The sequence below is a fragment of the Phodopus roborovskii genome, unplaced genomic scaffold (assembly GCF_943737965.1).
Source record: "Phodopus roborovskii unplaced genomic scaffold, PHOROB, whole genome shotgun sequence".
NCBI lineage: Eukaryota > Metazoa > Chordata > Mammalia > Rodentia > Cricetidae > Phodopus > Phodopus roborovskii.
In genome coordinates this window covers 70474867-70500055 of record NW_026126418.1, presented here as the reverse complement: position 1 = coordinate 70500055, position 25189 = coordinate 70474867, and the positions used below count along the sequence as shown (strand labels likewise).

General features: G+C 45.0%; 1 protein-coding gene and 1 pseudogene across 2 annotated transcripts in view; both read right to left on the bottom strand.

Moving 5' to 3' along the window:
- The window catches only part of Med27 (mediator complex subunit 27), a 168034-nt gene that overhangs the window by 33016 nt on the left and 109829 nt on the right, over positions 1–25189 (bottom strand). For both annotated transcript variants that reach the window (XM_051185031.1, XM_051185032.1), the window contains exon 4: positions 20601–20694. In XM_051185031.1, the coding sequence (XP_051040988.1) occupies positions 20601–20694 (94 nt within the window). The remainder of the gene's footprint in view (positions 1–20600; positions 20695–25189) is intronic.
- Positions 24441–25032, bottom strand: LOC127222692 (ran guanine nucleotide release factor-like; annotated as a pseudogene).

Sequence of the window (25189 nt, the reverse complement as noted above, 5' to 3'; positions counted from 1 at the left end):
AGATCAAGGGAACATGAAGTGGCCTGGCAGAGCTGGTTCTGCTGGAGCACATCCTAGTCAGACCTATTATTTTTCCTCTTTGCAGCAAAAGACAGGCCAACATGGAGTTGAAAGGAGAAAGGACAATACTATGAGAAGGACTGAAAGAGAGGAGAGAAGGGATGGGGAAAGGAGGCTGGAGAGACAGGCAGACAGATGACACAGCCCAGAACTACCCTGGAATGCAAATGTCTTGCCCTTTGTGTTCCTTCAGACATCTACCTGTTAATATGTATTATGTGCAGGCCAGGCATTAGCACCTAGAGAGGTAAATGAAACACAGTTCATGGAGTAGTGGTCTAGTAGCAGCAACAGGCAGGTAAGAGATGAGGAGCCACTGCTGTTATGAAGGAAATGAACAAAACAGTGACAGCTTAAAGGGCTGTTCAGGAAAGGATGATGTGTGGAAAATGACATGAGAGGGGACATTAGCAGCTTGCTTCTACACTCAGCTATTCATTGGGCACCCGCAATATGCCAAGAGGGGATGGGAACTCCTGGGATGCCTACTTCTGTGCTTGACATTCTTGGAGGGAAGAGGAAGTGGTGGGAAAAACTTGCCCTGTACTGGGGTCAGAAGGCAAGAAGGCAGGGGAAAGGGTTGGCTCAAGTTTCACTGAAGCTTCCTAAGACCAAGGCAACACTAGCCAAGTGTAGGGTAGAGCAAGAGGGTAGTGGTGCAAAGACTGGGGGAAGGCGGCTTGGACCAGGCAGTCTCTGAGGTTCTCATGGGGGAACCTTTCCTTTCCTTTCCTTTCCTTTCCTTTCCTTTCCTTTCTTTTCCTTTCCTTTCCTTTCCTTTCCTTTCCTTTCCTTTCCTTTCCCTTTCCTTTCCTTTCCTTTCCTTTCCTTTCCTTTCCTTTTTCCCTTCCCTTTCTTCTCCTCTCTTCTCCTTTCTTCTCCTCTCCTCCCCCTTTCCATTCTCCCCCACCTCCCCCAGACAGGGTTTCTCTATGTTAATAGCCTTAGCTGTCCTGGAACTTGCTTTCTAGACCAGGCTGGCCTTGAATTCAGAGATCTGCCTGCCTAAGGGAGTTTACTTCTGAGTGGCAAGGGATGCTTTGAAGGGCTAGGCAAAGGACTGACATGTCTGATGTGTACTGCTAAACAACATCTGCTTCATGGACGGAGAGATCTTGGAAGCAAACGAGGAGACCATGAACAGGGAAGATGGCAGCTCCAAGTAGCACCAATGTAGGGATGGGGTGATGCCATGGCCTGGTATGATTCAGGTCTGGGGTAATGAATGGCTCAATGGGTGGAGTGCCTGCCATGCAAATATGGGGACTGGAGTCTGGATCTCCAGCACCCATGTAAATGCCAACCTGTAATCCCAGCATAAGAGAGGGGGGTCTTTGAGCAAGCTATATATAGACTAGCTAAATTGGGGTACTCTGGAGAGAATTAAGAGACCCTGTTTCTAGATATAAGGTAGGAAGTGATCAACATTAACTTCCACATGTATTTGCACATGTGCAGACATGCAAGATGCACACACCCACCAAATAACTGACATAGTTTGCTGTTGGACCGAATATGAGGGGAAATGAAGAATATGGGATCTTCCAAATCTCCAGGTTGAGCCCAAAACAAATGAATGTCTTGGACATTTACCAAGATGACACGGGAAAGAACAGGGAAGGGATCTCTTCCTCGTAGAAAGTCTGAGCTACTTTTGAAATGGCATGTTGAGGGGCAGTTCGTGACAAAGGGCTAGAGGTAACCCCACACTGCTTAAAGGATCCTAACAGGCCCTCTTTTCTTGCTGCCTTCGTGGAGCTGAAGGCTCACTTTAAAGCTACTTTGGGTAACAGGGATGCTCTTTCTGGATTTAAAGAAGCAGTCCCTGTGATGGTGGGGACCAGGAGATGATGGTTTCCATGTAGACCTGCCAGCCCACTTAGAATGGTATGACGGTGCCCTCTGGGGTAAAATGGGCTTTGTTAAATTTACATTTTTTTTCTGTCAATACTGTGTTAAGCAACACTTGGCGTTTTAATATTTTGTCTGTAGGATGTATGCCAACTTGACCTTCCTGTAGAAAATTTTAATTCAAATCAATACATGGACAAGGTCACTTTAAAATCCAATTAATATGAATGAAAGAAATGCCCCAAAGTTGTGTGAGCTGAAAATGGGAACAGTTGTAAGTTAACAACTACAAAAGAGACATGTCCACACCCCAACCTGGGCCCTTCTGGGTTGGATAATGCAGCAATCTATGCCCTTAAATATATGTGGTAGTTCGAATAAAGACATTATTTAGGGTGGCCTAAAATTAAGGTGAGTTTGTTTGAAGATAAACATAAAATGTACGAAACTGTGAGTTCCTATAACCTGATTGAAAATAAATTAAACCCTGGACTTCAACTCACCCGGAGTCCCTGGAGAAATCTAAGTTCCACTCTAGTTCTGACACTAGCACTTTGCATTTATATAGAATGCAGTTCCAGAACTGTGTGCACCAAGATGGACACAGGGGGAAACTGAGGCATTGCACTTTAGATTTTTGTTTATTTCTATAAACATGCAACCAGGACTCTCTGAGTTGCTATTTCTACACCTGGATTTTGTTTTTTTTTTTTTAAATTTTATTTTTATTTAATTTATTATTTTATATGTCGATACCAGTTCCCTCTCCCTCCATCCCTCCTTCTCTGCCCCCTTACATGCACCCTGACCACCCTCCACTCCCATCCTCCCTATCCCTATTTCACATGTAGGGCAATGCCATCCAGGTGGGGTCATGTAGATCTCTCAGGTTATTTGGAGTAGGGACTAGGACTTCTCTCCTGTCTCTAGATTAAGGCAGTTATCCCTCCATGGGGGATGTGTCCCCAAGGTCCTTTTGTGCACCGGAACACATCCTGGTTCAACTGTCTGAGGTCCCTTAGACTGCTCAGTCCTTCTGGCTGAGACCCATATTCAGGGTCCCCCTCCCCCTTGCTGGATTCCCAGCTATCAGTCTAGTGGCCATTAGCTCCTTCTTGTTCAGGTCAGCTGTCTCTATGTGTTTCTGCAACCTGGTCTTGTCCTCTCTGTCTGCATCTGGATTCTAGTTCGACTCAGTGTTTAGGTATGAGTGTTTGCTTCTGTTTCCAACAGGTATCAGATGAGGGCTCCATGGATAAGTTAGTTGTTGATCTCACTATCTGGGAAGGCCATTTATGGTAGCCTTTCCACGGTTGCTCAAATTGTTAGCAAATTGTGGCAGTGTTGTAGGTCTCTAGGCCTTTCTTTAGGTTTAGTCTTCTCTTCAAACCAATAATGGCTCCCTACACCTGGATTTAAAACCTGGTACTTGTGAGGTTGTTTTCCCCCCTGTAGCTTTGGTGACTGTCTCATAAATGTCTTAGTAGACCAGGTTGGCCTCGAACTCATAGAAATCTGCCTGCCTCTGCCTCCAGAGTGCTGGTATTAAAGGCGTGTGCACCACCATCCGGCTGGTTCTTGGTTTTATGTTTGTCAGTGCTGGGCATCAAACCCAGATGTTCACAAGTGCTAGGCAAGTATTCTGGAATGAGCCACATTCCCAGTCCTGGAGACTGGTTAATGGGAAATATTTACTTATTTTTGTGCTGGGGTTTAAAGCCAGGTCCTAACACGCACCTCACTACTGAGTTATACCTCAGGCCCGAGAATAAAATGGATACCAAGAAACAAGAATTAGAGACTTGATGTAGCTGGTGGATCATCACTGGGCTCTGCTGTTTACATCTGTTTCTTTCTTTTCCATTTGGAGCTTCAGCTTTTCCACACTTATGTCAGGTGGGGGCAGAACACAAGTGACTAAGCATCCACCTAGGGGAGACAGAGCTGTGTCTGCCTCCAAGAACAACTAAGTTATGTAAGATTGAGATGTGATATTAAAGGTGCCAAGGAAACACCAGAAGCTTATTTCTCACTTTCCTGCACATTTGGATTTTCTGAAAGGCTGCTAAAGGGCCCAGAGCGGTGTAATGTGAGGAAAGTCCCACACCTTGTATGGCTTTTCCAGTCCCCAGGTACTTCTGTGGCTTGAAGGGCAGATGTCCCACACTGCAGGCCCAGTGGCAGAGGCAGGCTGTGTGTGTGTGTGTGGGGAGGGTGGTGATGGAGGGGGATGCTTCCACCTGGCATGGTTGGCTAAGGATGCAGATGACTGTGCGAGGTGTCTGTTTCCTTCTACAGACTACACTGCTGCAACAAATTAAAAGCAGCCAGTCCCCAGCATCGAAGGACAAGCTGCTGCTGCCGCCTTGCATAATGCCTGCTCTGCCCTCCCCTCCCTGGCCAGCATCACTCTGCATTCTCCTTCATTTGAAAATCATACCCACCAGCAGACTTCCAACACCCCCCCCCAATCTGCCACTAGTATTAATGCTCTTCACACACTCATTACTCTTTAATGATGCCTGTTTGTAAATAGCAAGACGGATGCAATTAAAGCACGAGAGGCTAAATAAACACACACTCTAATTAGGATCTTTACAAGAGTTTTTTTTTTTTTTTTTTTCATGTATAGACTGGAATTTACCTTTCATTAATCTAACTTAATTGCAATAGTGCACCGATAAAGAGTCAGGCCAAATTAAGTTCTCTAAATGATTTCCCCGTATTATGGGTTAGCCAGGGATCCTTCCTTCGGGTAACAAACCTCAGTTTGTGGGAAGAGGGACAAACTGGGGAATATAGCTGTGGTGTACTCTCTGGAGGGAGGTTCTCAGCAAGAAGACACAGGCCTTCTGCAACTATCAGAACACAGATGCTTCATATGCCTGAGGCTGATGAAGTCAAGGACAGAGGTTCCAGGCAGGCTTGGCCTTTGTGCATCAACTAGCTTTGCTCAGTTCTGTGCAGCCACCCTCACTCCTAACACCTGTCAACTTTCTAAAACACAGAGAAGAGAGTAAGAGTTTGGAGCTGCTGGCTCAAATCCTTCCCTGCTCCTGAACACTAACTCCCAGAAGTATTTACTTTGCAAACAGGGGAGCAGGTAGCCATACAAGAGGACGATCAGGAAAAAGAAACAACTTGTGTTTAACCCTTGATTCTAGGAGTGAGAAAAATTCATACACACCAGGGGACTAACTAGAACCCCATGGTACACAGTATTAGAATCATCCAGCAAGGGCTTCTGAGCAAATGACAACTGTGCCTTCCTAGGCACAGGCATTGTGGCAGGGTCATTCATTCACTATCTCCCTGACTTTGTTACACACAGGAGCATGAGAGGCTTAGTTCTGGCTTCTCCCTGAAACTGGCAGCTAAAAAGACCAACCCAAAAATCCAAAACCAAACCAAAACAACAAAACCAACCAACCAACCAACCAACCAAAAAACAGTCCAGAAGAACAAAGGTATGTATTTGGGGAGCAAGTTCAAAACCAAGTACTTTCAGTTATTTTCTGATCCAGGACTATTAAATGCTTTAGTTATTAATGTTAAAGCAAGTTCTCCAAGACAACAATGCAGGAAACACACTCTATAGGGAGGGGTCTGTTGTGAGACTGGCTCAGAGTCTGTGCTTTAAGTCAGGCTGGCCCAGTAAGTGTCTGCTCTGTAGTTAGAAGTGGTCTCAAAACTTTCTTCTTATGAAGAGTTAGTGTGTGCAGACCAGTTCAGTAAAGGCTCTGAATAGAACTGCAGCTAAACAAAGGGTCGAGCCGTTTAGCTGGTGAGTGCCTCAGTGTACAGTACTGTGCACACTGGCTTCCTTAGAGAGTGTGCTGAGAGATCCACTGTGGGCATTGCCCACAGTAAGAAGTAACTTGCCTGTTTAGTGAGTCTTGGGTCCCACCAGGCCTCATTCACACCCACCTCATGCTCTGCAGGTAGAACTGGGCAGTGCACTACCACTCTTCCTCCGGGTTCAGGGACCCATAACCTTGGCTTCTGAGTTGCTGACTAATGGAGGCTCCAAGGACAGAAGACAGCTTCCTAACAGACTGTGGATAAAAAACTATCAACTCTCAGATGTCTAATCGCTCCCGGTTCAAGATCTTTCAGAGACTTGCTCTTAAATTCATTTTTTATGGGTACATTCTAAGCCTCTGAGAACCTAGCTTTCTAACAGCACCAGCAGTAGCTCTTGCCTAATCACTATGGTAGATCGTATATAAAAACAAACGGGGCTTAAAAATGCCCTCCATGTTAGCAAGCAGATGTCGAGCCCATTTGCAATTAATACGACCCACTTCCACACAATCAGACTGCTTAAAATTCCTGGAACTAGATGTAAAAGTGAAGATGCAAATGTTTCTGATTTTAATGAGAATGAATGGAAACTATAAAATCCTCTTCCCCTTTGAGGGTAGGTACAGTCTACATGTAAGTCCCAATTGAACAATAAATTTATCAACAAAACAATCATTTGATAAAGCCTGTGTGCAGGGAGAAAATAGAGCTGGGAACATCTTAAGTATTTTCAGAAAGCATTTTCTACCAAAATTAAATTTTATCAAAACCATCATTCTTTTAAAGAGCTTTAAAAAACTCAACCCACTTCAACACATTTCCCCTAGTCATCCACATGTTGTAGGAGATTTTTGTATGTCTTTGAATCCATGTAACTTTTTATGGAAAATGGTAGAGGGTAACAGAAGAGCCCAGGGCCCTATCATTTCAAGGAGCTCGCTGTAAGTTTGGGACGTACTGGACCTTGCATCTGTTGTGGAACCTCTTCACTTGCAGTTTCTCATCTAAAACTGTGCGACATCTTCTGTTGAGGGGCTGGCATTAAAGGGCCAGACGGGGTGCAGCCTTGTTGCCTTAGGGACCATCAGAAGATACTCAGGGCGGGGCCATCTTCCCTGCTAGCCCTCTTGTTTCAGCTTCCACGGTCTGTCCACTTACCTCTTCCCAGATGGTATGGCTAGGAGGTCTCTGAGGACCTGTGTTCACTACAGGGCAGTGGGTGGCTTAGGGCTCTAGATCCTTTTACCTCAGTACTTCTGGGGTGAAGCTGATTTTTTAACTAGTACCTATGGAAGAGGCCTATAATGCCAGTGGGGAGTACTTGCCTAGGGTGTGTGATATCAGGCTCTATCCTTATACTGCAGAAATAAAAACAAACAAACAACAACAACAAAAAAAAAAAAAAACCCACCAAAGACAATCCCAGCAGCACCCAAGGCAATGTGAGGGTCCTCCTGGAGAGTGGGGTGGAGCCAGCCCAGAGTTCCATCTCTGGCACTACCAAGAATCAAGTAGGGCTCTGTGAACCATGGCATGGTGCCCACATCAGCTGCTGCTGAACTGAACAGCAGATGAACTTTATATGTGTAGTAATTGCCTTCCTTTGTCCATTCAGAGACTCACCTGCAGCTCTTCCACAAGCATGCAGAGTTCTGAACTTGTAAATACAACAAGAACAAGACAGAATGGGTGCACTCATCCTTTCCTAGGTGGGAGGGGGTGATGAGCATGATCAATGTATACCACATATATGCCTGAAAATGTCAGAATGAAATGCACTCCTTTCTACAATTAGTATCTGACAATACAACTGAAAATAACAAAAGATTTCTCTTCTTAGGGTGGGCTTCCAGCTGGGGGGTGTTGTGGGAAGATGTATTCAGGGATGAGAGTAGAAAGGCAGGGACCAAAACGCTGGCCCTCCCTAATCTCTTAGTGACTGCTATGTGCCCCATGGATCCAACCATTCAGAAATTGAGAATAAAGAACAAAACCAACATGGTATAACTTCAAAGACACTGAGATTCTTGGATCTTAGTCTCAGGAGCATCACAAAGGTGAGAGCCACATAGCATGGCAGATAGCACTTGCTGGCAGTCAGGGGGACCCAGGCTTGTATTTTGGGAGGTGCTGAGGCAAGTTCTCCCCCTTCTAGGAAGTGTACACCTCTTAGGTCTGGTGTGGGACCCCACTGTAAAAGAGCACATTCTTTCACTTCAGATATGCTCAGAGGGTATCCTGCGGTGACAGACTCTGTGCGCTAGATGGAACCATTACTACCCCCTCAGAGGTTGCATTCAAGAATAAGCTGAGGAGCCGGCAACACTGGGCGGGACAAATCAGGTGGGTTTGGAAGGAGACTCCCTCTTCCTCATACAGTAGGAAGTCAATGGTGTCTCTGGGCAGAAAAGCAAGGGTTCACAAGTAGCACGCCAGTTACAGCGCAGAAGACCAACAGGGCAGAGGCAAGAATCCAGGAGGAATGGGACTGCATAAGACAGGGAAGAAGAGATGGCAGCTGGCACTAGGCTACGGTTGGATGTCCATGCAGCATCTGGCAAGGTGTACTGTTTACAAAGGAAATGTCTCTGAACTGTGTTTAGCATCATAGTGATGTGGTAAATATGCACAGAAACAAGGAATATGGAATGCCAAGATCTTCAGTGGGTACCTAGCAAAACTCTTGCCATCCCAGCCCTGAGAGGCAGGACTACCCTCAGCTCCAACTTAGAGAAGTACTAATGGGAACATAGTCAGTGAATAGGTACCAGGCGCATATCTAGAGAGGACCAAGCAAGCACCTACACCCAGGTGGATTTGTTCTCCAGAGCCTGTGTGTATCACAGTCCCTACCATCCGGGCTGTGGTGCAACTGCTGTTCTGACTGTAGACAGAAAAATTAGTGCATAATATTCTAATTAAAGTCCCACACAATATAGCTAACAAGGCCATGGGCCATCCTGGTGCAGACTCATGCTCATCCTTTAATCTGGCTGTCAACAGCTAGACTATGCACATCCCTAGGGTTGAAACCGAGCAAATGCTATCTCATTCTGTGGATCCAATGAGAAGATTAATGGGAGGAAAAGTCACATGTGTAGTCTGGGATTAAGGAACAAAGTAAACTGCCAAGATGTACTACTTCAAAATGGGCTGAAGATTTAGTACCACCCTGGAAGGTCTCAACTGTTTACATGCTTGGTCTATGCAGTGTGATTGTGAGCTAATGAGATTCACCAGCTGTGTATAAATCTGAATCAAGACAACCCGCTCATCTAAAGAGCAGCCTGGACTCCCATGCTAACAGCTCTTTCGAAAAAGCTCTGTCTCTGAAAGCATGAGGCATTCTTGCAGCGTATTATAGACTGCAGTGGGTGTTGAATGACAGGGCTCCTTTGGGCCAAATACAAACTGAGGGTCCAGACTACCCACCACTCAATACAGTTGTTTTCTAACAAAACCAACAACAATAGTTCAGGTTGCTTCTCTATGCTGTAGAAGGATGTCCCATGAGAACTCTTCTTTGTAAAGGTTCCAGGTTCAGTAGCAAGGGCTATTATGGAAGGCTAACTACAGTTAAGGAACACCACAGATGCTCACAGGCACATCTCACCCTTCTTTCCCCTTTAGGACTGCCGTAAAGGCTGTGCACAGTGGTACCTCAGACTGCAGATACTGTCAAATGGTGCTTTAAGGCAGGACAACTCTTTAAGATCAGTTTGTGCCTCTTCTGTACATAGTACGTTCTGTCAATGCAGGTATATGAATGAAGGGCTAGAGGAGCACAGAGGAAGGAGGGGCCACTCAAGCAAAAGGTACACGTTAGCATCATGAAAGATGGTAGGTAGTATCTTAAGGAACGCACAGTGGCTCTGCCAGGAGGGCAGGTGGGGAAGGAGGCCATAGGCCGAGGAAACAGCAGGCACAAAGCACAGAAGCAAGCAGGTATGGAGTTCCCAAGAAGTCAGTGGAGAAGAATGCTGCTTGTTGCAGTCTCTTGGCATTCAGCAGGTTGGAGCAAGGATGCTGAACCTCCTACAAGACACTGGCCTGCTTTCATACAAGGAAGAATTGTGTCATTCAAGATGGCAATGAGCAACAGCTCTGAGCACGGCTAGGCAGGAGGGAGAAGAGAAGGAGTTGAGCTTGAAAGATTAAACTGAGGCCAAGCTATCATAACAATACCAGCACCTCTAAGGAGGAGGCTTTCTCTTTCTCTTGCATACCACTGGGGCCAAGGGGACAGAGAGAGAGAGAGAGAGAGAGAGAGAGAGAGAGAGAGAGAGAGAGAGAGAGAGAGAGAGAGGCCTCTATGGAGTGAGTACTCCAGTGGAAGATGGAGAGCAGTGTCTAGAGTAAAGTAGACCAGGAGACTAAGGAAAAAGCAGAGGCAAGAGTCTGGGGACAGAAGCAAGCATGGGGGAGACAGACAGAGTGCTGAGGAGATGCCCAAGGAGGGACAGGCAGTTCATGGGGAGCAGTGTGCACGAGACACCTGGCCAGGGACTGTGCTGCTGGAGAGGAGGGGCTGGGCCATCTTTCAGAGACTGATCAATAAACATTTGTTACAGAACAAGGGGACACGCTGGAACAGAACAAGGCCAAATTGGGGGCAGAGTGTAAGATAAGTAATCTGGCCTGAAAACTGGCCCAACATTTACTACAGAATAAATCAAACTAGACAGCCTGAGACAAACATACACAGTTAAGGACGGAAGGGCACTTTTCTGAATGGTGAACACACAGCTTCACCTTGCCTCAAAAAGGCCAACGCTAGCTGTTTCCACCACACATCAATTTCACATAATATACACAAACACTTAGAGAGTAACATCTACCACTATTCCCTGGGTATTGGAATTGCCTTCTCTAACATTTCAATTCACTGCTACAAACGCCAGCCTAGAGAGGCAGACCTGTTGGGGAGGTGGAGTCAGAGTTCCAGCTCCTTGGGACACAGCAACTGAAACACAGAGATGGAGCTGTGGGGTTTTAAGGGCATCACTGGGAACATTGAGGATGAAGACTACTGGCAAAGGGGTCAGCCTTTGGAGTAAAGGAGACTGTCTAACTTGGCTGTCATCAATTCAGTCAGCATTTTGAGGGGGTGTTAGGATGCACTCAGTTACTGCTAATCTGTAAATGGATACAGGTACACACCACATCTGTGGAGGGCTGTCCTGTAACTAATTAATGACGCTAGAGATGCAATGGATGGTACTTAGCATCAAGAAAAAGCATAGAGTACTCAAAGAAATTAGAAGACAAACCCAAACCATTTGACTTGGTGTCAGAGTCAGAAGCTTCAAGATGCACCACCTTCTCCTCCAGAAAGACCCACAGGACATCATCTCATAGTGAAGTCCTCACCCCTTAGTCGCTCATGGCTCAAGTGAGAGTTCTGAGGTTGGAACAGCCATTTCAGAGCAGGCAATGGCCATGAAACACCTCACAGAGTGCTGCATTCTCCACAGAACCCAAAGTCACCGGCCTTCAAAACAGTTAACTACGGTATGAGTGCAAGTCCCCACAGAAGCATGGAACAGACTTTAGCTCAGAGACTTCAGAACTACAGGCATCCACAAAGCCTCCTGAGGCCATGGTCCCTTTTTAAACACCCCCCTCCACCCCAAATTGGTCAGCCCTCAGTTCCACTCTGGCTAAAGGTGGTAGATCGGTAAGAAGCCTGCACTCACAGCAATGACATATGTCTAAAGACTTACTGAGGTGTAGCCCAACTTCCCATTTCCCCCTAAATTTGAGCTTTCTTCACAGTTCCTGTGAAGCTGCACTGGTGCTTCTCAATACTTTACTTCATCAGGAGGATTCACGATGAGGACTGCACTCTGTGGGTTATGATGAATGATGTCATATAATCTGCAGTCTCAGGTATGGATATCAAAATGATATCTATGCTGCTGACGCCCTATACCCATCATTCTCTGGGCATTTCCCCTACTTACTGGCATAGCAAGATGCCCCATGCTCATCCTGTACTGTCCTCAGCTGCTCACTCAAAGGAATCCTGCTAGCAAAACTGGCATTTAGAGACCAAGATGTGCACAAGAGAGGTGCTCACTGTCTTTGGGCTCTAGCTTAGACCTTCTTAGCAGACAGCGCTGGGGCACACCTGTAAGTATGCATGCAAGGCACACCAGCATTTCTGTTTATGTTAACACTCCCAGTTGCCATGAGACACCAAGCACTTATTGTGGCTTTCTTTCCACATTGGCGGCGTCCCTCTCTATAGGAGCTTGGCTTTTATGGTCTCCTATTTCTATAGGTACTCCATCCTACACACACAGAGCTCTAGACATACCAATTTTGACTTCTGTAAAGCCGCCCCACAAACTACACTGTGTGATTTAGTTCACAGCCATTACTCGACCAAAAGGCTGGGTCAAAACCCCACATTCAAAGGTTCTAGAATTCCTTCTCTACTTTCTTCTCTGTTCTTCAAGGAGTGAATACATTATTTGACTAAAATATCTTTAGCTTTCTTTAATTCTGTTTGCTTTCTTTCTGGTTAAAAACAAAAGTAAAAAAAAGATAAACAGCCCAGTCTGGACTTAATCCCAGAAGCTCCAGTCACTCTGCCCGACTCATTGTGCATCTGTCGCATCCACTTTCAGCCCTCACACTTAACACACCGCTCAACTGTCTCCTAAACAGTCTGCTTCGTTTCAGGTCTAACCCTCCATGTGTGTCTTCCCCTTAAAAATGGACAGGTAATGGATGTCTTCTTTCTCCTCACAAAGAGGGGCCGTACTGAAAAAAGCATTTGCTTTTCTCTTTAAATAGCAGTATGCCTGGAAGTCACTTCACAGAGGTCACAGGTCTTTCTCTCATCTCTCAAAGATGAAAACAGAAGTAGTGTAGCTCTATTGTGGGGCTGTTTCATGATCTTCTCAGGCGTCGTCCTCTAAGTGTGCGGGTTATCCTAAGGTTTTGCAGTCACAAACAAGTCGTTAATGAACAGCTGTACACGCATGCTTCCATATTGTTGCAAGGGGTCTTCAGAGCCACCTCCTAGTATAAGTCCTGCTGGTCAAAGGCAAATGCAGACACAGTTTTGCAGACACTGTAGACACCATGAAGGGTGCTGCCTCTAGATGGCCCCTGTCACCATCAGCAGTGACACAAGAGGCCCATTCCTTTGTTTCAGCAGCAGACCATAGGGTGAATTTTTCAGTTCCCCTAATCTGGCAGATAGGTGACAGCCCTGAATGTTGTTTTAATCCACAGCTTTCTGGGCATGAGATTGGACATCTTTTCATCTATTTAAATACTGGGGGGTGTTAATTGTTTCCCCATTTTTACTATTTTCTGCCTTGTTTTTAAAATTAACAAAATGATTTCTCTGCACCAAGGACACACTTGCCAGCTATCTTGATTTGCTAGGATTTTTTTCTTTTTTTTTTTTTTTTTAAATCAGAAGCTACTCCCCTTTCTGTGGCTGTGGCCCACTGACTAGAGATGTCACCTGTACCATTTGCTCTGTCAGTTTCCATATCAGTTCTGGTCTATTTTAATCTTCTAGTCTGGGGCCATATTTTTGACTCCTAGAGACTTCTAGGTGTGTTTTAAGGAACACAGGCCTTATTCTCCAAGCATCTTCCCTTTTTAGTTGTTTATATTCTTTTATGTGTACTTCTTTTCCCCTATGAGCTTTAGACTTTGGAAAAGTCTTTTAGTATGTACTAATTCACATTAAAATAGCCTTTTAGAATAGTATTAATTCCCATTTATCGATGTGACTATACATGTGTTCACAATTTGATTCTATAATTATATTACGTTTAGTATTTCTTAGTATTCCTTCCCAATTTCCCCCTTTCGCTCCTTTATTCCTGTGTGTGCGTGCATGCGCACACGCGTGTGCACGCACTTTGTGATAGCTCAGACCAATCTTAAAATTTGCAGGCCTGCCCACCTCATCCTCAATGCTAAGATTGCATGTATATACCACATGTACTTTTCTTTTCTCTGGCGCTGGTGATGGAACCCAGGACCTCATTCATGCTAGGCAAATGCTCTATCATTAAGCTATACCCCTTTATTAGGTCTATAGTTCTCATACTTACCTTTGTATCTCTATATGCTAAAGCCTTCAGACCCCATTTTCTTATGCATCACTTTAGCTTTTTTCCTTTTTTTATTGAAAATAGACTTTTTTCTTACATAATATGTCCTGATTATTGTTTCCCCTCTACTCCTCCCAGTTCCTCCCCACATCCCCTCCCATCCAGATCTACTCCCTTTCTGTCTCATTAGAAAACAAGCAGGCTTCTAAGGGATTAAGATATGTTAAAACAAAAATTACATCAAAGTTGGACAAAACAAAAAAAACAAAAACAAAAAAAAAAAAAAAAAAAAGAGCCCAGGAGAGGGCAAAAGAAACAGAGACCTCTTTTGCACACTCAGGAATCTCATAAAAACACTAAACTGGAAGCCATGATTTGCCTTTTCTTAGAATCTAATAGTATCCTTAATTCTCACTGACTGCATACATACACACACACACACACACACACACACACACACACACACACACACAATCAATACACTTATTCCATCTGCATCTTTTTAAACTCCTCACTGTGCAATTGAACACAATGTTTATAGGGTCTCTCTCTACCCTGTGGCTACCTTGTTAGTGCCTTACTCAGCATGCCCTGGGGCTGATCAGCCTACTTTTTCTTGGCTGGGGAAGCTCAATCTCCCAAAAGATGCTCCAGATAGGCTCACAGGTACAGAATCCTGATGATGCTTGAAAGGATACACATGTCCTTGACTTTTCTTTGAAAACTGTCTTGCCTGTTTTTGAATTTTACATGTACGAATGTTTATCTGTACATATGCATGTGCACCACATTCATACAGGTGCCATGGGGAGGCCAGAAGATGGCACTGGAACTGGAACTAGAGTTATGTGCAATTGTAAGGTGCCCAGCATAGGTTCTGAGAACCGAACTCAACTCCTCTACAAGAGCAGCAACCACTGTAAACTGATGGGCTCCTTTGTTTCATAGCAATGAGGTCCTGACCTCACTAAGCAGACTACCAACATTTGGCAGGAAGTTCATGTGCCTGAGTCCAAATTTGGGCAAGGTTATCCATTCCCCATTTTGCTCAATCTCCCAGGTATCTGACTTTCTCTACTTATCTCCTGGGTACAGAATTAACTGGTTGAAGGAACTGTCTGATGGTTGTCTCAAGTTCTTGTGTTTTTAGTTCACATCAAAGGTTTTTAGTCACTGACAAATTTCCAATCAAGAGTACCATTATAACAAACATTTTAGAGTGTCTCTTTTGAGATATATTATTTGATGTATCTTGTTGAAGAAGGTTCTTCTTCCTCCACCCCCCCCCCCTTTAGATCTTTGTGGTCTTCAATGTTCTGCAGGCTTGTGATCCTCTGGTTGCCTCCTCATCAGCAGTGCACAGACCACAGCACTCAGCTGTTCTGATATTTGTAATTAATTTCTTCTTAAAGGAGTGGTTCTCATAATTTTGGTCTCCGAACCTCTTTCTACTGAAAATGGCTGAGAATATCTAAGAGCTGTTGTATCTATGGGATGCAGCTGTTGGTACTTACTGCAACAGAAATGGGAATGAACGGAGGTGAGTCTGAAGCACCAGAACACATGGCCTGAGAGTTCAGCATGCCACTGTCCCCCAGCATTAAGGAGCTTGAAGAACTCCATTGTGGACTGGGGGATGGCATACTGTGTAAAGTGCTTACTGTGCAACCCTAAATACCTCAGATCCCAACACCTGAATCCAGGTTTGGCCATGTGCATCTACAACCCCGGAACTGTGAGGTGGGAATAGTTGGATTCTGAGGGCTTGCTGGCCAAGACGTCTAGCTGAAATGAAATCTAGCTCCAGATTCACTCAGAGAACCTGTTTTTAAAAAGAAGGTAGAAGCTGGGCATGGTATTGTATACCTTTAATCCCAGGCCCCAGGAGGCAGAGGCAGGCAGATCTGTGTGAGCTGGAGGATAGCCAGGTTTATATAGTAAGATCCTATCTCAAATAAAGTAGAGAATTAAGGAAGACAACTCTATGCCACTTCTGGTTTCTACAACTGCACATGTGTGCATTTCCCACACATTCAAAATACACGCACACAAAGATTGGAGAAATACAAAGACCATTTCTTCTTATAAGGCTTATAAAATGGGATCTTAGTGATAAAAGCATTAACACAGAATTCCCATAATATTCAGTGTGGTAAAAAAGAATGTGCTAGAACTCAGGTTTTGATTGCTCCAGCAACCACTGCTGGTGCATCACAAAAATACGGCAGCGTGGCTTTCCGGAGTGTCTGATGGGCAGGTAAAGTGAAAGGCCTCCAGTCTTTAGAGGTCTGGGGAAAATCCAGTATTCAGAGTTGCTGGTGGGTATAAATTAGTGTAACTATCTAGAAAACACATCGGCAACAGGAAGGTGAACATCTGCATGCCTAAGCCAGGCTTCCCGACCTTCACCTTGTGGTCTGCTGGGCTGCACATGCTCACTGCAGAAAAGCATATGTAGGAGAATCTCTGGTCTCCACCCACTCAGATGCCAGCATAAAGTCTCTTAAAAACACCACCAGGCATTGCCATATACCTCTTGGGAGACAACAATTCAGTCAAGAACAACTGACCTAAAGGAGAACACACACACACACACACACACACCCATAAAAGAGACCATGAATTTGAAAGAGAAAAGTCGGTGGGTGGTATATTGGAGAGTTTGGAGGGAAGAATGGAAAGCAGAAATGATGTGATTATAGTATAATCTCAAAAATTATTTATGCCAAAAAAATAAATACTGTCCTAAAGCAAGTTAGCCCATGGTAAGTAGTACAGCAGATACCAGGTGAGAGGAAAACAAGGTAACCCTGTATCCCACAGGACCAAAATTCAAGGGCCAAGAATGCTCTGAGCTGAATTGTTTAAAAAAATTCAGAAACAAATCAAATGACCACTGACAGAAAAATAACAGAATATTTCCTATCAGAAAAATAAATAAACCAATAATTTGAATAAAATTTACTAAACAAAAAAGGCTGAGTAAAAAATTAGTCCTTAAAGACAACATATAATAGCTTTCAAACACACTGAATTAAAAATGAGAAAATGAAAAATTGTACTTAGCAATATAAATAAAGCCCCTTGAGGAGTGATGAGCAAAGGGAGGGGGTATGGTTTCTATGGATTGATGTGAGGGAGAACTCACACATGCCACACACTGCAGATAATTTGCTAGCTCTTATCTGTGGCAGGTTTTATATTACTACAGATTTTAAGACATTATCTTTAATGTACGTGTGTACATGTGCACATGAGTGCAGGTAGCAGAGGAGTCCAGAAGACGGTGTTAGAGCACCTGGAGCTACAGGCGGCTGTGAGCTCTCCAATGTGGGTGCTAGGCACTGAACTCTCATACTTTTGAAGAACAGCAAGCATTAAGCAGTGAGTCATCTCTCCAGCACCTCAATATTAATAAATAGATATGAAAGGGTCATACCTAGATTAACAACAGCAGGTGTCACTAAAGATTAGGAAAAAACAAAACAAAACAAAAAAAAAAAAAAAAAAAAAAAAAAAAAACAAAGTACAAAAAGTTTACAACCTTCTGAGCTCTATCCCAGCCAGGGAGGCCAAGCATGGTCCCTGGACTTGGGTGGTTTCCTGACTTCCTGCATTCCAGCCTGATAAGTCTATTTACCCAAGTTGCCTCCCTTGGACCTTGCTTCACTACACTTCCTGTGGGTCTGGTCTTAGTTCCCAACACGCTGCCCACTACCCTCAGCACCACTCTCTCCCGTGTTCCCTGCCTGCTTCTGCCCCACAACAGTGGCTGGTCTCTGGCCCTACTTTCTACATTGCAGTGGCAGCCCTACAAGTGTGGGGACTAAAACACTCAGGTCTGTCCCCCGCCTTGCTTGGTGCTTTACCAAGAATTCACCGAATGGTAGGATGAGTTTATGTATCAGTCTGACACCATGGCAGGGGCGCACCTAAGGGCTGGGCTTCCAGGGATCTCTGATGGTTGTCTGATTTGTTTCTGTGGTTTTCTCTCACAAACAAGCCTGGAAAAGTTTCTCTTAGACCCACTTGCAGAAGCAGAACTGCTGGGTGCAGGGCATGGTTCTCATGGTATATGTGGGTGAGTTGTCATCTCCGCAGGAGTCCAACATATTTTTCAAAATGTACTCCACAGCTCCAGCTGCTCTTAGGGTACATGAACATGGAGATCTACGGCTCTGCCAAGAGCTACCAACTCAGGAATTCTGAGCAGCCTGCAAGGAATGTGCATTTGTGGGAAACTACCCAGGGATTCTGAGGACCACTCAGGTATGAGAGCTATTGAATTCAGTGAAGAAATCCATGTGTTAGCGGGGCAACAGTTTAGTTGCTAGTGAGTTTCCTAAGGCCTCAAACAACTAGGGCAGAGTGAGATGGGATAATGTGGCCAATGGCTCAAGGAAGGCTGTATCATCAAGGTGGGGGGAAGGGGGGCTAATATGCAGTTTTGGAGAGATGTAGACACAAACCTAAGGTTTTTGCAAATCAAATTAACATCTAAATAAAGATTATAAACTACTAGGGTATATTTCAAACATCACAGTGAAAGCTTCATTTTCTTATACCTAGCTCATCAGTCAAAAACCTGGAGATGATAATGTTTTAAGTGATGCGAGAAGCCAGCAGCTTGCTTCAGTCTGACTCAGTTAAGCTCTTACAATATTTTGACTGTTGGAGGAAAATTAATAATGGGATGTTAGGCAGTAGATTAGCTGAAACTAAATATCAACACAGCTAGATTTATTTTTGGATGACTGAGCTCATCCCTTCAGAGAACAGAAACAGCCCTCATTATACCACGAGCCACTAACTCACACAGCAGCAGGATAACTCCCAACGAGAAGAGCGCTGTGCGCTACACACAAGAGGCTGAGAATTTACATGGCACATTTGCTACGGTTTGGAATGTACAGATAGGACACAGGTGATGACCTAAGGCTCACAAAGACACTCGAGGAGACTTCACCAGGAATTGTCTGACTGGTCAGGAGCAAGCTAGTTCAATCCCCTACAAGGAGCAGGAGTAGAAGTAGAGAGCAAAGCTCCACCCTAGCCAGTGAACCAAGGCACACCACTGACGTCAACCAAGCTTTCCTATCCGTCCTGTATTCAGCTAGTATTTACTAGGTACTTACTCATCCCAGCTTGCACGCACATGTTACCCAGCTTACTCAGTGTGTTTTCACAGGTTAAATGCCCTGGCTGGATGGTGATGGCTCCTGTTTCTGAGGGGCCTGAAGCCCTGGTCTTTCCAGAACAACAGCAAAGAACTGCTTTGGCTTTGGTGTGTGTGTGTGTGTGTGTGTGTTTGTGTGTGTGTGAGTGTGTGTGTGTGTGCACGCGCGCGTGCGCACATGCATGTGTGATATATAAAATACAAAACTGGAAAGAATCCCAGCATACTTTGGCCACCAAGGAGGAAACTGCTTAAATGGACTTCAGAAATTATATACATATTATAGTTACAAATGAAATATTTATTGCAAACTTAGGAAGCTCACATCCTTTCCACTCACTGGACAAAAATGAGCATGCACACACAATCAGATTTTCCAGGATGAAGGGGCTGGGTAAAGAATGGCTCACCTGGGTGACTGGTGATCCATAAGGTTATACACAGGAAAATGCCACAGCAGGGGGAGTTCACATGAGACCCAAGGCAGCAAGATCACATGCAGAGCCTTGCCCCGCAATGCTCACCAAGGCCTATCCTTTGTACAACACATAGACATAAAACATGTGTCCCAGGAGGTGTTCCTCAGGCATCTATTACATAGACATCAGAAACCACCTCATGGACACCACAACATATCCCTAGGCCACTAGTCTTCAAAGCACGCTGTCTTTGGTCAATTTATGAAAAGACAAATGTCAGTGGACAATGAGGCCAGAATGCTCAGTACAAACCCAAAAAGAAACAACAGAATCAGAAATCATTGGTGACAAAGGTCCAGACGCTTTCTCCTATACTGTGAGGATGGAAAATGACTTTCATAGTCTAGTCTACAAAGCCCTGGGGCAACATCGTGTTTGTTCTCTTTAGCAAGGTACCATAGCTGAGAACAGCTAAGTCTAATCCCTTAGGGAAAATATAAAATTTACCCAATGTTGCTGAGGTCTTCACATGAACTGACTCAAGGTCAAATAGCTTACAGTGCCTTCACACTATTGGTAACTCTTACCAGGGCTACAATTTGCTCCAAAGCAAGGTTTCAGAGGGTAATGTTCATCGTAAAGCAGTGGTTCTCAACCTGTGGGTCGAGACATCTTTGGGGGGGGGGGTCTAATGACCATTTCATAGGGGACACTTAAATCCACCAGAAAACACAGATATTTACATTACGATTCATAACAAGTAACGATGAAAATAATTTTATGGTTGGGGAGTCACCAAAACCTGAGGGACTGAGGTAAAGGGTTGCAGTGTTAGGAATGCTGCGAACCACTACCCTAAAGGATGCCAAGAAAGAAAGCTGGGATTTCATCTCCAGTGTGTCTAGAGCTTATGTAACAAAGCATTGTGGGGTGTGTGTGTGTTTGTGTGTGTGTGTCTAGAAGCCAGAGGTGGGTGTTTTTTTCAGACAAGATCTGGCATTGAACCTAGTGCTCACACTCAGTTGGGCCACCATGTTAGCATGCTGCAGGCCCCTCTTGCCTCTACCCTCCAGCACTAGGCTTACAGTACATGTTCCCATACACAGCTTTTGGCACTTTACTGAGTCATCTCAGCCTCACGGGGAGCTGAGCTTCAAGACAGGTTTTTCTTCCACGAGTCCCCATACATAGGCAAGCAGATCTTACCAGAAGCATTGCTGAAGTCCCATTGGGTCTGGATAAATGAATGGACATTTCTGGAAACATCCTGTCAATACGGCTGATCACATCATCGACGTACCTGGGTGTGGAAGAAGTACATAAGTATGAACTGGAGTCCTGTTGGGGGTTGGGAATCCATAGGCATGAAGACTTCATTTCATACTTATAGTTGCTGTGATACTTTTTGCAGAAGACAGTATTACAAGGCTCCCTATGAGAACATCTCTTTTTTTCCTCCCATGACCCTTTGCAAAGGGTCTCTGAATGCACCTTAACTTTCCATTGGGATATGTATGTGCCCCCCCCACTCCAAATAGGACTCCACTGTAAGCACAGCCCTGTGCTTTAGCCATATCTTCTTTAGTCAGACCTAAGAGCTGTGCTTTCAGTTTTCTTGGATTTCTGCTTGGCTTTTATTTGCTCAGTGTTCTATGTCCCTATTATCACTTTATTCCTAACTTTACTCCTAAACTCCCCAACTCTTAAACCTTTCTTAGCAACAGTCAAATATACCAGGCGAGCTAGAAGCTCCATTTTCACCTCTCTGCTGGCCTGCCTGCATCTCCCAGGGTTTAATACTTACTGAGACCACTGGCATTAAGCAATTGGCATGGTGCCGGGTACCTATTAAGAGCTCACACATGACAAGTGTGCTGGCGGGTGGTCCCAAGAGCCCTCCTGCCCTGTAGTGGAGGCTCACTGGGAACATACCGACCCACAGCACACACAGGGCTGGCTCTGCTCCCCATATAGGAAACCATGCCAGCTCACTATCTCATCACACCGACTCAAAGGATGTATACAATTCACCAGCCAAGACCCAAAACTTCCCATTAAGGGGTCTTGGGATGGGTTTCACATCCACTGGATGTAGCAAATTAAATTACATGTCCAGCCATCAGGGACAGGCTAAGGTATACTTTCTGGGGGAAGGCAGAGATAAACTCCTTGATCTCATGATACAAAATTTCAGTTAGGAACCTGGGGCTCATGAGAGACAGCACACAGAAGAATACCATCTGTTAAAAAGTGAACACCAACATTTCTGCTAATGAAGTCAGAAAGCAGTTCTCAGATCAACCTGTCAGGCTCTCATGCAGAAGGAGGACAGGAGAGGGAGGCTGCAGAAGGCCTTGCAACTACTAACGAGGCCAGTGGGCAGGGGGGTGCAGAGACTAGGAGAAGAGGTATGCTGTCTGGGGTGCTCCTGGAGAAAGTGGCAGCCCTCAAGTAGCCCACAGATTCTGTGTCATCACACCAGCAGCTACTCCCCCCACCCCACACACAAAGGACCACCACATGAGTGAGGCGGCTTGCTATTAAAAGCTGAACTTGCTCCAAGCATTCCTTGCAGGTGAGGCCTCACTCTATTAAGATGTAGCAGCTTTGGAAATGTCATTCCTGAGTGACTAAGAAACACTGTGGTCTTCTGTGATCCCCTTGACTCACAGCCTCATAGTACATCCAGGCATCAGTGTGGCACTGCCTGGTGTCCTTTGGGCAAGCAGAAGATGTGTGATAAAACCATGTCAACTCAGGTGCTGGCAATACTTATCTACAGATACTTTTCCAAATCTCTATGTGTGGTTTCAACCCATTTCTTCAGACTCAGCGGAAGCAAACAGCCTCTGTCCTATGTGAATGGAGGTCACTGCTAAGTATATGCTAATGTGAGGGGGCAGGCAGTGTCTTCTCTATAGTCCTCAATCAATAGCCATCATAGTTCTGGAAGGAAACTCAATGAATATGCACTAGTTCAGCCAAAAGACACATCATAACCTACTCTGCCTTCTATCTTTCACCTTGAAACCTTCAACATACCATTTGGAACATCAGACTCCTGAGCAAGCTGGGAAACCTGAACAGTGGGTTATGTGGTGATCCTGGGCCACACATGAAGTTACAGCCAACCTCACCTTGCACTTTCCTAGAATTCCAAACCAGCCACCTGGTCTGGATTTCTTTTGTAGCATCCAGAGTTGCAGTGGACAAATAGTAAGCACCCCTAGCCATTTCTGGGCCCTATGGCTAATGGAAATCTTTCTTTGGAAGAGAAGGTGGTGGCAGAAGAAAGATAGTTTAGGAAAGATACTTCCACTGGCACAGGGAAGTTAAGAGTCCTAGGGTGGGTTTTCTGTGGTTTCCTTCTGCCCACCTGCCTGCCTGTGATCTTAGATAAGGCTCAGCAAACTCATTTGAAAATTCCATTGAGCAGAAATGAATTTTAAGGAGACTGTTTTTCTTTGCAGGCCTAACATAAAGGGGATGCAGATTCCTTTGTTACAGGTGACATTATGCATTTGCCAAAAAGAGACCAAAGAAAGTCAGCTGCACCTTTAGCTGAGGAAAACAGTGTCTAGATTTTAGATGCAGAAATCAAAACACTTCATTTTTAAATAGACCCAGCCTTAGAGATACAAATGAGCCACTAGTTACTTGACAGAAACCAGGGAGGCGTGCCACGCCAGATTAAAAGTCTGGAGGCAAAACTGGCTTTCTTTCTGCTGAAGGTGGGGGCTGGTGTGTGTGTGGGGGGGTGGTCTTTGGCAGTGCTTGTAGGATGCTGCCTCCCAAGACAGTGGGCGCTGCTTGCACCAGCATGGAGCTCAGAGTGCACCGCTGGCACCCTGCTTCTAGAGCAGGGCTAAGGACAGGTAGAACGGCTTGCTCTCCTCCCACACTGCCACCATCCATATGTTACACTCCACTTTGTGGCAGAATCAAATTACTTTAATTTTTACCTTTAGAGTGAAGGCAAACAAGCAGCCACACCGCAGTGGTGACGAGTCCACACTTGAGCAGACGCGGCTGCACAGAAAGACATTAATTTGGAGCCAAATTGAGCAGTGAGTCACAATTTGCACATATCTGTCAACCTGTTAACAGGGTAATAACTTGGAAGGATTGCTGTTCCTATTTACATTACAGGAGGCTTTTAAAAACGGAGAAGCTGCTGGGTTCTCTTTCCTCTAACACTCAGCTACAAGGCCTAAGAACTCTGGAAACACAAAACTCTAGAAGCTGCAGGTTCAGATCAAGGTAGGAATCTTAATGTCAGTATTTTCAGGCAGAAAGTTTTAGAGCAACTGGTGTGTCCTGTTTCTCTGCCCTGCTTGTAATGAAGGGTAGGTACTCAGTGGTTTCTGAGATAAGATTGTCGGGAGCAAACAGCAACTCCTCCTCATGTCCCCCATGGATTCCCTCACTAATCAGTGTGTCTTCAGAAGCAGAAAACACCAGACTCAACACTCAAACCTAGGCCCCAAGCCTTGTTTTGTGTTTCTTTAAATGGCCTTCATGGGAGAACTGAAGAACACTGGGGTCCCCAGCAAACCACCTACTGACAGCATCTCCAAGAGGTGGTCTATAGATAATACCACCTCACACCCACACAAGGCAGCTCTTGTCCTGTAGGATGGCCAACATCTCCATGTAGCCACACCACATCAACTTGGCAGAATGCTACTCAGATATTTCTTCCAAAAGCTAATGCTACTCAGATATTTCTTCCAAAAGCTAAAGACCTTTTGTAAATATGTAAGACTGCTGGGACTTCAAACTCCTTCACTGGTACTTTTAGTCATATATATATATATATATATATATATATATATATATATATATATATATATATATATATATCACAGATCCTAGAGAAGGTACTGAAAACTAAAACTGATGTCTACATGGCATTTTACATACAACTTTCTGCAGTTCACAATTTTTTTTTAAAATTATGCTTATAAAGCAAGTTTATTTCTGCAGAGGAGGTGTGTTACGTTTATGGCCAGCAAAGAGGTAGACACTCCCCTTCTTGGAACTGGGTCCCTGAGTCCCCAGCAGCAGTATGTTGTGTTCCACCATCTTTACTGGGGACCAGAGATATTGGGGTCATGAAGAGTCAAACTAGTTACCAGTTGTTCAAAGTTATCCAGGCTCCAAAGTGGGCATGATAGATTTTCAGGGCCAAGAGACTTGCTGGTAGAGGGGGGCTGATTGAAGGTGAGCAAGAGATCAGTCCGATACTGGGGCAGCCGGAGCAAAGCCTGATGTAGTATGACATCCTTTGCTGGTTTTCTTTAGCTACTTGCTGCTTGCCAGAAAGGAACCAGGCTTCTTGACAGCAGCCCCTCAGGGATAAGTTCTCCAAACAGAGAGGCAGCACAGATAACACGTGCATGGACCTAACCCCCTGCACTCTGCCAAAGTCCTCAAAATGGTACCGCGCAGCCGCTTCGCCCCGCACTTGGGCCTGCAACTCCAGAAGTTCCACGATCAGACTCTGGTTGGTAATGGGATGGCAGAAAACTTCTTGGTTGTCCGGGACTGGTCGGAGGTCGCTCACGTCAATGGCCCCAGGGGGGAGGATGGTGGAGAGGGCGTCTCCAAATAGTGGAAAGTTTCTGGTGGGCTCCATAGATCTAAGACATTAGCGGAGTTTGTAAAGAAACCCACATGTGCCTTTGAGGCATCACTTCCTCTGGGGTCCCTGGAGCACGTGCTGCAGTTCACAATTCCTAGCAACTACTTGTGGACCCTGATTGAAGTGTCCCTGTCTAGACCCTTCCAGAATT